Source organism: Ruditapes philippinarum, unplaced genomic scaffold (genome assembly GCF_026571515.1).
Source record: "Ruditapes philippinarum isolate M1 unplaced genomic scaffold, ASM2657151v2 ctg1538_1_1_1_1, whole genome shotgun sequence".
In the NCBI taxonomy this organism is placed as follows: domain Eukaryota; kingdom Metazoa; phylum Mollusca; class Bivalvia; order Venerida; family Veneridae; genus Ruditapes; species Ruditapes philippinarum.
In genome coordinates, this window is record NW_026863188.1 from 111,864 (window position 1) to 132,512 (window position 20,649).

At 30.8% G+C, this 20,649-nt stretch overlaps 1 protein-coding gene across 3 annotated transcripts in view; it reads right to left on the reverse strand.

Annotated features, from left to right (window-relative positions):
- Nucleotides 1–4,768: 4,768 nt before the first annotated feature.
- LOC132721421 (pro-neuregulin-1, membrane-bound isoform-like) overlaps nucleotides 4,769–20,649 on the reverse strand; it is a 53,543-nt gene continuing 37,662 nt past the window's right edge. For 2 of the 3 annotated variants that reach the window (XM_060705726.1, XM_060705728.1), the window contains exons 6-10: nucleotides 19,566–19,665; nucleotides 17,070–17,134; nucleotides 11,837–11,939; nucleotides 10,111–10,258; nucleotides 4,769–9,103 (exon numbers count right to left, since the gene is read on the reverse strand). In XM_060705726.1, the coding sequence (XP_060561709.1) occupies nucleotides 7,733–9,103; nucleotides 10,111–10,258; nucleotides 11,837–11,939; nucleotides 17,070–17,134; nucleotides 19,566–19,665 (1,787 nt within the window). In that variant the 3' untranslated portion in view covers nucleotides 4,769–7,732. Of the gene's footprint in view, nucleotides 9,104–10,110; nucleotides 10,259–11,836; nucleotides 11,940–15,995; nucleotides 16,052–17,069; nucleotides 17,135–19,565; nucleotides 19,666–20,649 lie in introns of all 3 variants that reach the window. The other variant, XM_060705727.1, reaches the window with a different exon arrangement.

Consider the following 20,649-nt stretch of genomic DNA (forward strand, 5'->3'; position numbering starts at 1 on the left):
GCATACCCAGTCATATACTCTGTAACTGATTAACTGGTACATTAGTCGTTACGCATTACCTGTCATACATAACTGATCGATGACTGCATGCTGATATTTTTTTCGTTTACGATTCCATTAATCATTCTCAATATAATATGCATAGTGAGATGATTGAATAACCGAGAGGAAAACAAGCAGCATCGATTTGTAACTTAAGTAACCACGAAACTAGCAAGTGTTTGCTTGTTTAATTTTAGAATTTTTCATTGAATTTAGTAAGCAGAGCAGTCAGCGTAATATCTCTAACGATTGTTTTATATTTAGTGTAGGGGATATCATCAACCTCATTTCATATTATTTAGGAAAACGATATCAATTTTGAGTGCATTGTTGTAGACTAACGCACTATTCGAGTTTAAATGCACAAGAATATAATCACGAAGGCCGATAGGGGAAAGGGGAAATTTAAGTCTTGCTTTTGTGTATTTTTCTTTTGTTTGTTTTATGTTTTAACAAAATCTCACTGTTTTCAAATTTTCTAGCAAAAATAGCTTTCTGATGTACAACATGTCACTGAGCTTTAAGGAATTAAAATAAACGTTTAACTGAAGTGATAGTGCCTTGTTTGAGTATCATATTAGACGACGATATATACAATTGACAAGATTTGAACAGTCCTATCTGTACACCGCCTGCCTTTAGCCAATCAAAGCGAATAATTCAGTATCACGTGATAAAAAATGGACGTCAAAAACTTCAATGAGGGGTGCTAAAATGGACTCGCCATACCGCCATGTTTTGTCAGGTTACTTATTCGTTCAACTGTAAAATACCATTATCAATGTACGAACTCAATACCAGTCTTTAGTCTCCTGCAGGATTAACACAGCAAATTGCAATATTTTTGCTACATTCTCATTTCTGATTAGAGAATATAGTGTAAAAAAGAGTATATTTTGTTTTCTTTCCAAAACTTGCACTTAAAGTAAAAAAACAACTTTATAATTGCTTTCTTCCGGGCGAGTTATATACAACGTTGTTATTGCATCATTATCGCATAAAGCAGGTCAGCAGAAAGAAAAAAAAACTTCGCAAAGCAGTCGACGGAGTATATAACGTCAATTCCATTCATAGCATGTTCACAGACATCAATTTTAATGTGTAGCAAGTAACTGTTGTTAATTACACAAGAAGCTAATTCTTTTTGCCTATTGATGCACATACTTATTAAAGCTACAGTCTCACTAACATCCAGGCAGAGCCCCGGTAGAGCCCGGTAGACGTCCGGGAACGACCTGGGTACTACCGGGAACAACCGGAGTACATCTTTAAAATATGATAAACAAGATCTTAACTTAACTCTGCCGGCAACGTCCGGGATGATTTGGGAACTTCCGGCATTCGACCTCGGACGTAATAAAATATTTAATATCACTGGGATGGTCCGGGATGATCAGGGAAATATAGCTTTGCCGGCTTCATCTTTAGCTCTGCCTGGAACGATCAGGGTTACATCGGGGAAGCACCGTTGCTCTGCCGGCACAAACCAGGGATGGTCCGGGGCATGATATAGCCGGCAGAGCTACGGTAGAGCCCCGGTGAATGCTGGCAGAGCCCCGGTGAAGGTCGGCAGAGCCCCGGTGAATGCCGACAGAGCCCTGGAAGATGACGATGGAGCTACGGTTGATCCCGGTAGAGTCCCGGCAAAGCCCGGTTCATTTCAAAAGAATCACAATTTGCGATGATTTCACTTATTTTTATTAAAACCCTTCCCATTTCCCTTTTATCCAGTCTTGCATAAGGATTTTCAGAAAATCATCATGAATTACTGTTCTGGATCAATAGATAGAATAGTAAAGGAGGCAGTACACAGTTTCGGCTGTTTAGTTTCGAATTGGCCAGGGTCAAAGTTACAAATAAGAGACAGTTTTGAAATTGAAGTGGATATTTGAGGTTCTAAATGTTTATAGTTACTATATTTCAAGTTTCAATGACTAGTATTGTGTTTCAGTTATTTAGTAAAATTGAATTTAGTGGCGTTGACCCTTGTTTTTATGAGAGAGTACCTGTCGGATGCGAACGTGTGGTTTCTGGAGCTAGCCGGTGAATCAGCTCTTCAATTTAACGGGTATGCAGAAGACTTAGAATAGTGAAAAAAGTAGGTGGATGGCACCCCGTTTGGATGTTATTTTCAGATTGTGCATTGTTTAAGAAGGAAGAAACACTATAGCTTGTGATTTAATTTTTTTACGTTAATATATTGTTGTATTTTGCGAATAGAGGTAATCCGCTTATTTTGTCGTTGATTTTCGCGACCAAAACAATGAAAAACACAGGGCTGTGTGCCAGAAAACTAGAAGGTGGACATGTATTTTTAATTGTTTGCTGTGAGATACATATATATATATGTTAAATATGAAATGCATTTATTTCAGGTGTGTGATTACAGACTTGTGTGTGAGGTTTTGATTGTGGCGCAGTCAGTTGTTTGCCGAGAAGCCTTGAAAACTGTGTATTGCCCCCAAATTAAAATTATGTATCAATGTAATCATTTTTGCGCGTTTTCAATCCACCGGGGTTCTACTGTGACTCTGTCTGGATCGTCCTGGGCTCTGCCGGGACTCTGTCTGGATTGACCGGGACTCTACCTGAGTCAACCGGGCTCTTCCGGCGTCATCCGGGAACAACCGGGGAAGCACCGGCATAAACCGTAGCTTCACCTGGGCTCTGCCTCGATGGTCCGAAGCACATCCTGGGTGGTTAGTTGGGAATTACCGTAGTGCTGCCAGGGCCAGGACCGCAACAATAATTTCAACCCGGATCGTCCCGGATCATCCCGGATCGTCCCGGTAACTTATCGGTCCTGGGCTCTGCCGGGAGACCGCAGCTTATAGCGCATGTAGTCTAACTTATTGTACTACGAGTCAAGTTATTGTTATATTTTTTATGGGCAATATTGAGTATCTCATACATTCCGACCCAGCAGATTCTAACTGAGCGCGTTAAAATATTTTGACAAGGAAGGATTGGTAGAGTAAATCAAGTATGTGTGTTGGCTTTAAATGTTGACCACATACAAAAAAGTATTAGGCAATAAAGGAAATATTATTTCTATATTCATGACTGAACGGCGATTCCAAGCATTTTTGGAAATGCTTATACTTGTAATTTTTTTATCATTATCTAATTTCATCTATCTAATAAATAACGTGTCAATCAGCGGGGAACAAGGGGTATGACTAAAATACGCAACACATTTTTTTTGGCGCTACAGGCCCTACGGAAATATTTTTTACAAAACATGCAAAACGTATGCTTATTCATGAAAATAATTAACATTTAAGTAATAAAACAGATTAACTGAGTGAAAAAAGTAAGTTTGTTTTAAAATGTACCACAAATTTTTGCAATAGGTTATTTTGAATGATTCTGTGACGATTATTCTCTTTTGCCTAGAATTATTATTACATTTAGTGGTTCTATACCTAAATTCCGGGCAAATATGCAATCTTCTGTTCTTTAATCAAGTAGTTTAATCTTTTATGAATAAGTAAATAACACGTAACTAAGAATTGATTATATTTAACAATTTATTCATAACTATTATTTGATATTATAGACATAGTTTGCTATTTATATGATAACAGAACAGTTCGTCCTCGAAATCATTCGAACATAATGCAATTCGAACTAATATTTAAATGAACATATTCTCGGCGCAGGTATACCAATCATTTCATTTTAACTTCCAATTGATTTTGCTTCGACCAGACCTTTCAATCTTTGCCACAACAGACAAACATTTCAGAATTTCAAAATTGGCAATACTTTGTGAATTTATGCATTGGGTTCTCCTTTTTCATCACATAAAGTATATTAATTGGGTTGATATTTGTTATTGTTTTGTGTTTTTTGTTGTTTTTGTAGTTGTTGTTGTTGGGTTGTTTTTTTTTTTTTTTTTTTTTTTTTGGGGGGGGGGGGGGGTTGAGGGAATGTTTAGCTACGACAAATGCTGGCAGATGATTTTGACATATGAACGATACACGTCTGGTTCCAATGATATTGTGTGCTCTCTGTTACCTAGAAACGACTCCTGCAAATTGAATCGTTGTTTAACTTTAATTTACCAGATGCCTTATCTGTTTTTGAATGAAACCTAAAACGGTCCAATAAATCCTAAAACATTAACAATTGTAAGTCATTACAAGTATTTGTGATTTTTCCCCCTTCTTCATGATTAACAAAAAGTATGCTGCAATAATATTCAACTAAATGGCCAATTAATACTTAAACTTGGAACCTAATTATTGTATATAATTGCGTTTATTTTGTTAAAGATCCTGTTTGTTGTAATTTAGGTTGTATACCACATTTAAATGAAATTGTATATATATATTTTTCAAACATTGAAGAATATGTAAAATGTGTACTGCAAATATTTATATATATTATATGTAATCAAAATATATGCATTTATTTCTTATTGAAAAATTGACTTATTCTTTATAGAAAATAAATATTTTATTACCTCCCTTTATTTACATGATGTGTTAAATTCGGTAATATCTTTATAAATAATGCTTTTTGGAACTTACCTTAATTTGAGCATCATATTTATGATATAAAACCATAAAAATTGTGTTACAGGATCTTTAACCTTTTTTATAATAGCAAATTGACATTTAATCATAATGAGCACTGTAACAATTATAGTGGAGGAGAGCTGGCTTTATTACCACCATAATTGTTTTATATTTTGGATAAAATCAATTGAGACACAAGATAATGACGTTTAACAGAAATTAGTTTATTTGCTTAAAATTCTACCATATGTTTAATGTAGAATTTATACGTTAACAGCCACAATGAAGTAGAAAACAAAACACAAACACTCGACTAGTTTGTTTTCAATAAATAACCATCATACATTAATATAAACATCATTCTCACACGTGTCATACATAAACTTAACATTTCTTTTTTTATTAAACACAGTTGAATATATACCGACTGCAAAAACTTCCGCAATGCTTTGAGTTAAATACTATGTCATTTACAAAACTTAACAATGTCATAAAGACAGAGAAAATTAGTAACATATCTCAATAAATAAAAACATCATAAATCTATATAATTAAATATAGAAAGAAAAAATATATCATTTTATGTCCATTTGTAATGGGAAAAATAATGTTTAATTCTCAGCCATTCAGTAGAAGCTAAGTTAATCGTAAATGATATTTTGAATAAAATGATAAAGTTGAATTGTGGTAAAGATTAATTATGTATTTCTGCCTTAAAGACTGTCAAACTACTAAAGTTATATTTTATACATCTAGAAATGTTTGAAATGATGTTTAAAATAATATAATATAGATTTGTATATGATAAATGTTTTTTAGAAATAAAAATTAAAATCAAGTTATTGCATAATACATATATCATGTATTTCATTTTATTTTACAGTCAAACAAATAGAAAGCTGTTTGTCAGGATCAGACTCTGTCTACTATATGATGAGGTAATTAAATTATCATATATACTTATTTAATCTATCATCATTGAATGTAAGATCATATTAAAACTTTTAGAGGTATAGTTTACTGTTACATAACGTAATTTGTACTGTTAGAAAATAATTTCCTCACATTCAGCAGTAGTAGTGTCCCTTTGATAATAATATAAAACAAAAATTTGTACAAACTTTGCATAATAGTTCGGGCTAAATAAAACATCAGCAATATATACAAACAAAGTTATATATGATTAAAAATCTGAATGATAAATATTGATATCATATGCTATATATACATAATATAATTTTGTATTGGCAGTGTGCTTTATATTCACGACATATTGATGTATTATAATACAATAAGAAGCTGCAACAATATACATATATAGGTAACATCTAGACATGTACAACATTGTTGATCATTTATTATTACACTACTTAAATATTGTTTCATATATCAAAATGATAGTAATAAATGGAAATGTTAAATTTAAGGCTATATATATGACCACACTTAATATGAAAAAAATAGCAATCGTATCATAAATTCTTAAACACAAGAAAAAAACACGTTTGCAATCCAATATTTGCACATCAGATGCATTTTCATTCATTCTTTTGTTCATTTGTTATCACTGGTAATATTGCAAACGTTCTACAATCAGAAATGTGTTGTTCAAAAGTTTTTTTTTGTTTTATTTTTCATTTGGAAACAGTTTTGTATGGATATCAGTCACATTCCTAGTTTCATAGTTTGATAAAAAATTAATTTACTTAAGCCAAAATACGTACGAAATTTCCGAATATTACATCAGTTAAATATTTCTGTAATCGTTCAATTAATATGTTTAACCTTTGACAAATGCACCTTACGTTAAACAGTCGAATACCAGTTAGTATATTACACAATCATCCTAATTTAGATGATACCAGAATATATTTAGATCACAAAACTAACAAAACATTTATTAACTTCAAACGTTCATCCAGAAATTACTTTCCTGTCAGAACATATCAAGTTTTAAACACTGTTATACTATGAAATGTTTCACCTTTCAGCGGTATTTTTTGCCCGATTTAAACATAGTAACATCGCAGCACCTTCAAAAATGGAATGTGTGACAACCGTGATAGTGAGCAGAATAAATGCTTTAAGGTGATGTAATTACACCAAAATATATAAAAAGCCATTACATATGTAATCAAACATCGAATAACTGAATATAAACAATATATACACAAAAATAACACCTTCAATAATCACAAATATGACAAACTGGCAGAACAAATTGAAATCTATGTTTTTGATATTTGAATAAAGTTGAAAAATAAAATTCATGTAATATTTTGGTCGTACAAGAAAATATGTGAAAATCCAAGTTGGACTAACATTTTTGTCTTTAAAGTGAATCTTTTATTTTGCTGGACTTCGTTTTAGTAATATCCTTCATATATTATTGGTTTAGTGTGATCAATAGGGTTCTTTTAAAGAAAGAAAAGACATGAAATACCGAAAAACATTAAGTGTTAAATTATGATTTACAATTTCATTACTCAAAATAAAATATTGATAGTGTATTCACAACAATATTCAAGACTGATCAACAGTCAAACATAAATAGAAAATGCGTATTTACAAGGAATGATATATAAATGGATAAAATACACAGTTCAACAATATCAGAATTAATATATTCCAAGGCCCTGTCAACATTTTAAAAATTACAGTTACATCAATGTGATGATATGTTTTCTTGTTAGAATGTCTGTTTTGTATGTTATGAAATAATTTAGATATCTTAACAACTTAATTCTGGACCACCTCGTATCAATGTTCTTTCTCATTACTAATATAATGTTTAAAATTAAACAGACACTAATCGTAAAAACCGTGTCGTAAACGGAACTTGTTAAATAATGTGATACTTTTTTCAAGGACCAATAAGTCTGATATTCTTGTAATGTGTATGTGTATAATCGTCAATGCATAACAGATGAACTCAACCAGTCTCACGAAAACAATCTCTTTTTTATGTTTCGAAATGCAAATGTTTAACGCAAACGCGTTTATTAAGCCACCATTTGTACCTATTGTTATCATTTTTCTTTAAACAGAAAACGATTGCGACAAGAATGCACGTTTCTCTTTCAAAGTTATCCAATTAATGTATCCGACCACCGTCATTCCGTACCTTATGCATCTAATAGCAAATCAAGTTATTTTATTATTTCATTCTATATAGCTATTGAAAACTTATCTTTCATGTTTGTTCTTACTTTATTGTTTCTCCTGTCATCATCTCGTGGGTCAGATGATGTATATCTATGGCCTTTGTTTGCAAATGGAGCTTGTCTTACTTTATCTTGTGTTATATTATAATAAGCAGGCGATATTCTCGACGGAGGTTCAGGTGAACCTCTCTCGTTCCAAGTCTTTGGCGGTGGTGGTGTAGGTGACACATCGGAGAACTCTTGTGAATTCGCCCAGGCTGTTCCTGGGGAGTCACAACCTTCCGTTGTGGTACTACTATCACTTTCCTCATTGGCACTAGAACTGGATTTAGAACGCTTACCTGGCGTTTGTACTTCACCATTGGTTGACACAGCAGTATTATTTTCAGGCGAATGAATCGGTAAAGTCATATCTTTTTCTTTGGAATTAGATTTGGGAATATTTTCCTGTTTTCTTATATGTCCAAACGGGTGATTCTCTTGTTTCCTATTATATCCGAAAAGCTGATTTTCTGGTTTTTTATTTGGACCGAATGGCTGACTTTCTTGTATATCTTGTTTTCTATTGGGCCCTAACGACTGATTCTCTTGCTTTTCTTGCAATTTATTTGGACCGTATGGTTGACTATCTTGCTTTCTGTTAGGTACAATTGGTTGGTTATCTTGCTTTTTGTTAGGTACAATTGGATGGTTATCTTGCTTTTTGTTAGATCCAAATGGTTGGTTATCTTGTTTCCTGTTGATTCCAAACGGTTGATTTTCTTGTTTTCGTTTAGGGGGACCAAATGCTTGAAGTGCTGTGGCCTTTACTTTACACTTTTTAAATAGTTCAGCATTTTCTTCTTCTGTTCTCTTTGGCTTGCACTTTTTAAACAATTCAGAATTATCCTCCTCTTCACTTATATGTAAAGGTGTCAATGGCGTTCCATCTTTTGGTGGTTCGTCATCACTATCGGTATCAAGATTCAATGCAGGTGGCCTAGCGGATTTCGGACTTGGAATATTAGGATTATGATTAGCACCTACAGGTCTATCCGACGATTTTTGTATCGGAGTATGTCTTGGACTTAGATCATTCATTCTATCAGGAATCCCTTCTACATTTAGATGCTTTCCAATACTGCCACTTTTGCTACCTAGATCATTTTTATCACTTTTGTCAGAAGGGTTACTTTTTCTAGATTCATTTCTTTCATTTTGATCTGTATTTGGACTTTTCCTTCTTCTTGGGTCTTCCTCAAGAGAGACGGCTGATTTTCTTGATCTGGAATTATTCCTATCACCACCATCATTTCTAGTATAACTTTCCAAAGGATTAATGTAGAGATTTGTCTTGTCAGACGTAAGGAAACATGTCTCCGTTGTTTGAGTCTCCTAAAAGACAAAGTTTCGGTAACTTCATTACTACATTATTTGATAAATTCAACTTAATTCAATGCGGTGGGAGATATATGCGCAAGAGACATCATTCAATAAAATTGTAAAAGGGAATAAAATTTAAGAAAAAAAATAAAATGACCTAGCAAGGTCGTATAATTTTATAAAGTAATTTTTCCCCAGATGTTTTTATAACTAATTTCTGCTACTACTTTGATGAATCAATGTATCCATAATATGTAATTTTCTTTTTACATCACATTTGTACAAATGATTACAAAGTACTTAGTACTCATTGTTAAATTTGTCATAAACTTGTGAATTGACATAAAACATATTTGGTATTGCAATTAGAATATCTTTACATATACAGGCACTTGACTCATATTTCATGTTAAAGGGACTCCACTGAGGTTTTTTGACATGAGGGGACTGAAAATATTTTTTCCAGATAAATGTACCATTTGATTAAGGTTAAGACCACTAATCTTTATGCAAAATTTCAGATCATTCATTTGCGCACTTCGTTTTTCCAGAATAATTATTCAAATTGTGAAAAAATGACCCAAAATGAAAATGTTCAAACGCTTTTCACTCAAATTGAAATCGTGTTTTTATGCCTTCCTTAGCCCTAAGGAAAGCATAAAAATACGATTTTCAATTTATTTAAAAGTATATTTCTTAACTATCTTTGCATATATTCCTGTATAAAGTGCCCCAGCTTATTTACGTAAAGAAATTCAAATGTTATGTTTTTATGTTTTAAAACCTCAGTGGAGTCCCTTTAAATACGTGATTTTAAAACTTGTTTTTGCACAATGATATATTTTAAACATTCATCAAAAAGATGAAATGTTTAGCAAAATATATAGTTAGAAACAAAAATCCCTTTCAAACTTTTTAAATGATTTTTTCTCCGCGAAACATATCAAATCTTTCTGTTTAAAAGTGTTTAGTATGAACGACTTTTGAAATAGTAACAGTCTCCTTGAGAAAATATTTACCTTATGTATCAGAACACCGTTCATTTTCTTCGTGAGTCCATCTATATCATCACAGCCAATAAGTGGTCTATAAACCTGTGGAATGTTGTCTTCTATGTTGCCATTTGCCCTCTGACGCCGCCGGCGATGGAATTGGTCCCGGCGTCGCCTAAAATACACAATGGTCATAGTATTAGTCTTTTTTAATGTTTTATGTATATCATATATAAGTCATTTAGATTCTTATAATAGCTAAGAAGTAATGTATATATATGCGAGCGTATGGATATCATTATTTCTAGTAACCAAACTCAAATTTAAGCCAGTGAAATAAATGACATACAAAGACAAGCATTCCAATGCCATCATCCAGTACTAGGTTTAGTCAAACAAACATATAACAATTTATTACTGCTGTGTAAGTCTATCCGAATGTATCGCTTCACATACATGTAAGCGCTTTTTTCTTTAAATATCATATCATGTAACTAGAAACTTTCATTTTTCCATCATGTCACATTTTCATTTTTGTTGTCTCTATCAGTGTAATGATACCTTCAGTGTGCGGATGTTTCTAAATTCAAAATTTTACCATTTAATGTTTAAATGTTGAATTCTGCTTAAGCCGGTGCTAGGGGGCGTGGACGGTACTTTGCACTTGACAGTACCGTCCATGATCAGGCTAAATCAAACCGAGCCTGCAACATTTTCAATTTTGACGTGTTGGGCTTTCTTTAGGGATTCTTATTTTCTCTATCTTTTTTTAAATATATCATTTTGAATCATAAAAGTTTTATATTCTATATTTAACATTGTCTCACAATATACACCTACATGTGTTTGATATTTAACAAGTGAACAACAAATAACGTTTAAGTGTAATCAGTGGTCTTATTTCTTTCAGTAAGTATCAAATTTGAGACATTTTGAAAATGTGACTGCACAATGGCAATGACTATTTAATAGGGATGTCACTAAATAATTGGACATATACAATTCTTAAAATTGATCATTTTAACAAAATTTACATTTATTTACAAACTAAGTTCTCGACTTGTTGATAAACTATAATAATGTACGCATTTAGTTGAGAATATCATCAGTAAAATTTACTGTCAGGGTGGCAGACATTATTTCTTGAAGTGAAGCCTGGAGAAAAATGTGATTACGGGAATATTTATAATATATAAACTGATTTCCAGACTTCCTCAATGCACTGATTACCTAGGATATAAATACCTATATATACGTAAACACTGGAGAGAATCTTGAACTGACATTTCATAAAATTGGAATAGATATGATAAAACGAGTAAAACATAGATATGAAAGAGTAAAAGGGAACGAAAAGGTGGTTATGTTGTGACTATGTCATGTTAACGTAATTTTATTATATTATAATACTTACTTTTATATTTCCATGAATATTTTATGATTATAAGTTAGGGTAACATTTATATCCATGTCTATTATAGTTATTGTAAGACAACACATTTCCAACCACGTTTTATAGTATAAATAGTCACGTGACCAAAATCATTGGTCAAATAAATCTTCTGTCTGATTGGTTACATTCAGTCCGTAAGAAAAGACCAACTGCTGTTAGTAGTCCGTATAGTAGTTCGTATAGTATATAGAAAACGAAGAAACACCGACAGTATCACCTTAACTTGATCTAGCTTCTACTTGAGACACTGTCCATAAAATACTTTCCAAACAAACATGTAGAAATAAAACTTATACTTACTTAGCGAGGAAGTATGAAGCCACACAGATTCCAATGAAGAGTAAAATGCCACTAATGATTCCTACGACGATAAATGTCCTATCTTGGGCAAGTTTATCCTCTCCTACAATAGCACATATAACATATATTCGTGGACACTGCAACAAATCAGTACATAGTGTAGTAAAGGCTATATAACAATGCCCTTATTAATTATTAATTAGTGTCATGTACTTTTTCATATTGCTAAATCTTACATCTTTATGAATAAATAATTTCTGATCTCCTAAAATGATACGAACTTTATAAAATGTTATTTTTATATCATATATGAGGACTGTCAAAATTGCAATGAAAACTATAAGAAACATTGAATACGAGGAAATCATGCTGCTTCATCAAAGAGATCACAGAAACACAAGAACATTTATTTGATTGTTGAGACGATAAGCAATTTTATGAAAATGTGGTTTATGATAAATATATGTGCTTAATACATACATGTTTTAAAGTATATTAAACTTACTCAAAGCGAAAACCAAAGAAATAAACAGTATTAATGATTTGAATGCAAACTTTGATATTCGATACGATATTGTAGGTTAATATATAAATTAAATGTTACATCATAAATTGTTCAGTGTAATTTATATATAACGTTTGAAGACAATAATATTTTATATGATCCAATATATTGTTCACACTTGCGTAAAATATAAAACACTTTATAATAAAAAAAATATGACGAATATGAAACTTTAAATATTATTCTCAAAAATCACTTTATTCAATTAAATTTAAAGATGTTCATAACTATAAAGAAACCGTTAGCAATTCTAAAATTTCTCTATAATCAGAAATGTTCCGTTACTATGGTTATGTTGGTTATGTGTAAAGTGTAATATCCTGATGAAAAAGTTTCTCTTAAAATGTGTAAGTGTGTTTCATGTCCCGTAAAACACGTTTCTGTTGCAATGTCTTAGTGGTGATGGTTATCTTGATAAAACATTTCTCTTATCAAATCTTAGTGTGTTATCCCGATAAAACTCGTTTCTCTTAGAAAGTCTTAGTGTGTTATCTCTCTTAGAAATTCTTAGTGTGTTATCCTAAAAATTCGTTTCTCTTGTAATGCCTTGTAATATTTTCTTCACATCAAATAAATCATTCTAAGTCTTTTCAAAGATGATAGTTGGCTAGTGCTATGTGATTTAACAATGATTTAAAGATGTATCAAATTATACATTGTAGATGTTGATAAAAAATAATGATGAAAGATAATCAAATAAGTTAAGAGTACTTTCATTAGCTACTTCATTTATTCTAGCTTAAGATAAGATGGTTTTTTATTTATGGATACGACATTTTTCTATAGCATTTACAAGTGCTGATATTTTCTATATTTAGTCGTTCAGTCATTGAAGTAATACTAAGAATGGCTCATTGTTGTAAATTTAATCGTGAAAACAGAACGTCTTTCATGTTAATTATAAAAATGCAAGCAGAATATGACTACATAACAAAATGAAATATCCACGGATATTACTTAGTTTTTGTTTTACTAAGGTTACTTCGACTTTAACATGAATTTACCTATATATATATATCCTAGTTAATTTGACAACAGTTTTAATACAGTTTTGTTTAAGTTATTCCTACATTGCAATTAGTTCAGCATAATTATGCTTTATACTTAAAGCAGTATCATTTTACTCTAAAAATCAAACACATTTTATATCGTTTTCAAATTAATTCATATTTATTCAAAGAGAAAGTTAGGCACTTCATGTCATTTAAGTTATATATTTTGTTTTATTGACGTATGACTTGAATACTAGTGGTGACCTATAGACATCAGACAGCTGAAACAATGTTTTCGTTTTAAGGAGAAATTTTTCCAAGTAATAAATCACTATAATACACAATGTTTGGAGAATAAAGTTTTATTATGATACAATGATGTATAAAAACCAGCATGGTTTCCTTATGTTTCTTTCAGCCAAACTTTTGTGATGATAACTGTAATGTCTCAAGACCATAATGTACTATTTTTGTTAAGTTATATTTTATACTTGTGTCTAGAAATTAATCCTGTATGTATAAATTATTACTTTATTGGAAGGATGATAGCCTATACTGCATAATCTGTTTGATCAATGTTAAATCCTATATGAACAATTATTAACTCTTAAACATTATTGAAATATACGACTATATGAAGCTTAAGCCGGTGCTAGGGGGGCGTGGACGGTAGCTTGAAAATACCACTACTGTCCATGAACAAGTTCAATCAAACCGAGCCTGCAACAATTTTAATTTAACCGTAGTGGACTTTCTTTAGGGATTCTGTTTTTCTCTTTACTGATACTCTAACTTATGAAAAATCATTTGAAAAGTTTCCCTTACTGACATAGTTTTGGAAATGCTTTACTGACATAGTTTTGGAAATGATTTACTGACATAAATTTGGAAATAGTCCAATTGAAGAAGAGGATATAATACGCTTCCGGCTTTTTCAGAATTTGTTAATCTCAAATTCTTCCTTTTGGTGACCTAGGTTTGGTAGAGGTCCAACCCGAAACAGCATATAAGCATAGTATCACCCCAGCTGAATGATTGTGTTGCTAGAACAGTAAGATTGATGGTTGCCGGCCTCTGATACTTGATAAGGAACGTGATACTGTTAGCGGTTATACAAATGAGAACCTATCACATTCAACGTGGGAACAAGTGGCCCATTAAATTATAAAACTGATATAGCTATTAAATATTGAAGCTGGATCGTATATGAACAGGGATTCAACAAGTACAGTTCAGATAAACACGCTGATCAACTATTTGATCATAACTGCTGACGTACAAATGATAAGGTAAAGATGTGTAGATTTTGTACCAAACCTTGCCCTACTCATTTCTGAAGATAGATCGTTCTATAATACATGCTATTTTATAGCCTGGCGTTATAATGTTATGCGTGAATTGCAGGCATCAGATAAAAGTACATTCAAGGGGATAATACATAGTCAATATTGACCACTACACTGACCTTAAAGTCGTAAAACTACTCAGTTAATGCAAAGAAATTTATGCCATTATATTCTAAAATATTAATGACGATAAAACAGCTATATTTCCATGAAAGTTGTTGTTTTTGTATCTTTTGTTCTAAAGCATTGCAATAAAAGAATGTGTTTTATGCAAGAATGAAATATATTTGTTACACTGTATTAAATATGTTAAAGCTATATTATTTGTATCTCTAAATTATTTCTAATACTGTTCTAATTTTATCAGCAGTTGTTTACATATAATATTACAATTATAAAGCATTTTTGGTTTGGCATTATATAATAGTTAATGTTTTATTCATAGATTATACAATAATAAATGGTCAATATCTGTACTTAATAAGAGAAATATAGATATAATAATCAGATAATATCGTATATAATAGCTATCAAAAAGGAAGAAATTATCTAAGGGTTTTCCATATTGAATCTGAAGTAAACTAACCATGTCACAGACAGATGAACAAAGCATAAAAGACCATGTAAAGGAATTATATCAAAAAGTGGAATAATGAGTAAAGTAAATAAAGGACGCATGAGGGTAAGGGATAAGGGTTATAAAAGATCTGCAATAATAAAGGTAAGAGAGAGAGATAAAGGTTGAATGAAGATTGTTTATAATACAGGTTATAAATAGCATATGTAAGCTTCTAAAAGCTGGCTTGGCCATTTCTTTTACTTTCCTGCTATAAATAACTTTATTTGAATACATTAATCTGTCACTTAAAATCAATGAAAAAATGGATATGAAATAACCAAAACCAAAGATAAAACCACACTCATGTCGTGCATAGTGAAACCAAATACATCATTCAAAACACCACAATCATAGAAATAATAAAATCTTAGATTTTTATATTACACAAAAAAATACAAACAGACGTTCTTACATTGAAAACTGAGTAAACATAAGAAAACATGAAATGATTAGAAAACAAAAAAAAATATAAATAAGAAACACGCTGTCTTGACTTTAAAAACTAAATAATAGTTTACAACGGAAAATAACATTGCATTACATAAATTGACAAAATGTAAGCAATGACTTTCGTTTATAAAACAAAAAAGGAAACTACATTTTTAACAACGTTTAACATAACATTGAATATACATACTGGCTTTATCGAAGCTTAATTCCATACATCTTGTTCCGTGATAACCAGGCTGGCACCTAGCGCAGATAGAGAGGAGATAGGTGAGCAAATATAGATGGTTCCCATTGTCACCAAAATATAATGTATACTCTCTGGGTAAAGCATCTAAATCTGAACTCTGGTCGGCATATATATTTGTAATATTTTGTTACAAAAATGTCAAAATAATAGCACTGCATTAAGTCTTCATGAATAATAAATATATATCCATATAAAATATGTTTGTTTTAAGTTCAAATAGAATTTTTATAAGTGTATATCTAAATTTTTAATAATCAAAAATTGAATTTCAAAATGCATTTTTAACTGTTCATGCAGTACATGCATTTGTTAGACAATGTCTACATGATTTTGTACTAACCTATTAGAGTTCAAATTGGGATGCGACATAGAGGCGTCTACAGAAGATTCCCAGTACCAAGAAACTGTAATTTCTGACAGTCATTGAACTATAACTACCAGCACATTACAGCAATATTGTTTTATAAGTAGCCAGTGTGTCATATTTGAGATAATTTGTAATGCTCTAATAGCTAATCATTTGGTATCTATATATTTGCGATATATATTTTATTGCGACGGGCATTAAATGGCATTAGTTCATGCAAGCTGCACTCTGGCTACCTTTTATAATGGTCATGCTAAATACAAGAGGGTTAGTAATAAGAAGAAACTATCCCATGGAAACTGCTTCCAGCACCTATTGTCGTCTCTAGAGAGAAATCTACAACAAGGGCAGGCAATTATTTGAAGCAACGACTTCTCAGCATTTATCAGTTATTAGCCACATTCTTACAAATTCATTTACATTCTATATGTTAAACAAATTTTCATTTATTTTCCGTGTGTTAAACAAATAAGGGTTATTTACATGCAAATTATTCAATTAGGTACATTATTTTCTTAATTAAAAAGTAAAGTTCTGTTATAGTGTTGATATTGTTATTGGCTCGTCAATTTGCTTTAATTACATGCCCATGCTGTAAAATTCTTTCTATGTTAGATAACTCATGCCCAAAATGTAGATTTTCGTACCAAGTGATCGCTTGACATCTATGGAGAAAACTTCGCACCGTTTACCTTTATACTCTCGTGGACATCTGTTAAACCAGCACCAAACATAATTATACACGTTATAGATTATATATAAGCAAAATCACAGCTTTAGTCAAATAAAGATATTATCAGTCTTTTGATAGGCTTTATACTTTTTCAACCATGCAAAGCTTTCAGTTTATTTTCTGCCACGTAAAAAATATGAACGTATTGCATTTACACAAAATGCTGAATAATTTTCAGGCATTCTTAGTTATATGTATTTAATTGACCAACATAAAATAAACAAGAAATCTTTCGAACTGAAGTAAAGCATACAAGAAATGTTTTACAATATGATTATTAAAAGCTATTAGACAAGATGACATAAATGTAATTTAAGATATTATTCATATCATTAATCTGATATCATCACTCAATCATTTTATATATAATAAAACAGGTGAAAAGTATAAAGCTTGTTCTGTTATTCTATGTTAAACAAAAAGCACGTAGCAAACAGGTAATTAATTATTTAAAACGACATGAAAATAGACTACATGACCACAAACCAAAGACCTACAAAACGCTTATATATCATATTATCATTATTTATTATAGATTCGAATCAGTAATTACCATAATCCTATGAAAAAAACTTGCAATATCTACGCCTTTTCATTAAAATCAAATTTCAAACAAGATTAAAGACAAATCTATAGACATTGCTACAATATCTACTAAAATATCTAAATGTGTGTTATCTAAAAGAAGGTAATGATGTTCTGCTGATAGATGAAACCTGTATTATATCACAAGAATTCCCACTAAAGTTCTGCAGACAAATTTATACCTGAACAAATAAATAATTGAAGATTTTAGCAGAACAGTTATATCTGTGATTTAAATATGTAACAGGTAGTGTCGTTATGCATGTAATTGCTAGTGTAATCAATGTACCGGCAGTCAGGTAGAAAGAGAGCATCAAAACTCCTGTGATTTCATCCTGGATAATCTATCAGCATATAAAGTTCATACAGTTTTACTCTATCAATCTTTGTAAAAATCTATCAATCTTTGAAAAATTAGGGGAGGTAATTTACAAATAAAAATCTGCAAAAATATTTGATTTTGTTTATCAGTTTATCCTTATCCGAGAAATTACTGAAACACTAGAACATGTTCAACAAGGCAGACAATTTACTGGAGTTTATTTATCTCTGAATAAAGGTGTCGACATTATATAACAATCTATAAATATCCCTGATATAAATCTTGTAGATATTATTTTAGTTAGAATATTATGTTTACTCTGAATTGTTGGATAAATTCACTTTTACAAAGCACATAACCTAAGGTTCTGATCAGTGCCTATATAAACATTGTTTTATGTGCTTAGGTAGAAAAACCGACCTTAGGTGGACCACATCAGTTGCTTCCGCTAAAGCATTAACAAAACATTAATTCGGACTCACAGAGGTGGAGAAGAAGTGAATTTTAAGTCACTTCCCTAAACTTATTGTCATTAAATAAGTTAAAAGTATAACAATGATTAATATAATATATAATATATATTATTTACCATAAATTAACGTAAAATGTATCAAATAATTTCTTGAAAATATTAAGTTTTAAAACTACTTTAAAATCTGTCTAAGGTCTACCTTAGTCTCTTTCTAGATTATATAACTAAGATGTTGTTGCCTCATTTGTTTAAAACGTTTCCAGGAGTAGTGCAATTTTTCACAAAGGCAAAGAATGGGAAAAAAACTTTGCATCATTAAAGAGAAATTAATTGAAAACATTGATGAAAACAACTGTAGGTCGTCATTTTACTTTTTTTCTTTGTAAATGTTTGAGCTCTTTTAAACCATTTTCGAGAGAAGATAATTCAAACCTGTGACTATTAATGCCTCATTTCATTTTGAATATATGTTATTTACTTTATTCTCTGTTATGGTTTAAAAGTTGTTGGAAGTAAATGCGAAAGATTTTATTCTATAGTTGCTTTTGCGAAATAATAGAACATTTTCTTTTTATCATTTTTTGAAAATTTCAGTATGTTGATTATTGAAGCACAACAAAATATCTTTATATAAATTAGGATACCGAATAAAAATAAATTACAAAAATAATAATTTATTATAAATATGGACGAAATATTTTACATTTTGATTTATCAGCTCCCGAAAGTGACCTAAAGGGTAAAAAGACTTATTTTTAGGAACAGGCAATTAAAACGTAGGATGGTGCCGCCAACTGTTTTCATTAATGTATTTTAATATTGATTCTTTTTAATCGTGCAACGTTTAGTCCTTCTTTCCATTTATAAAATATGCACTATTGCCAAAGAATTGTTGAAACAATACAAAGGAAAAGATGATCCCACAATATTTTCTAAATATGTGCACATTTGATATACACTGTATGTGTTTTAAATAATTACTTATTATGGTGAAGTAAAGGAATCTAATTATTCTATCTAAAGATACATACGTGCAAAATGTTTCATTAAGAGATACGTATTTTGAGCAATTGCCACCATTCAGGCAATAATTTTTATGTTCTGGACCACACGGGACTTCTTTTTTTGGCCCTGAAAAACAATAGTACAAATTACAACTTGACAAAAGACAACTAAATAAATCCTTATTTCAAAATTGAGGTACATTCTTTATCACTTCTTATATATATATTCAATAAGAACTATTTACTGATGCATACTTACGTCTCTTAATTATGGAGAAATGAAATCAGACCATTTGTTCAAATATAGGAACATTATTGGTGTAATATCTGACCATTATTATAGACATATCTGACCATCATTATAGAGATATCTGACCATTAATATAGAAATATCTGAACATTTTTCACAATGTTATAACTGTTAACATTTTGAAAACAGTTGTTTAACAAAAAATGTTTGACCATTTAAAAAGGTAAAACATGATTATGTAGTCGTCGTGTAAATTAGATGACAAAGACCTTCATACGATACAGTTTATGTAAATGTGTTATCAGCTCATACCATGTATGTAGGCAACTGTTTAACTTAAACATGTATATGAGAGACTTATTTGCATGTGGAGTAAAAAATCTCAATAAGTCAATAAGTAATGTTAAAATTTACAAAATATTGTTTTCACGATAATAAAATAATCAGATGATATTATGGTATTTGATAAATTCTAGTAAAGTGAAACAATCTAAAAAGAGGCACACTACTAGCAAATTACAAAATTTAGATAAAACCACAAAGCATATCCTCTGATATAATAGTCGATCTTTTTTTCTGAGACCACACAGCACAAAACAAAAATACCATTTCCTTTACGAATGTTTCTGTCATGAAATCTTGTACTGGATTAACACTTTTGTATTTGATAGAAAAATTTATATAAGTTATAAACACTGTGATGACGTGTCATAAATACTGAAATGACGTCATAAACACTATGATGACATGGATGCATTGTCAGTAATCGTCGAGTGCTTAGTTTATATTGAATACATTTAACTTAAACCTTTCAATATAGCTACGATATAATCATAGTACTATATGACTTATGTTACCAAG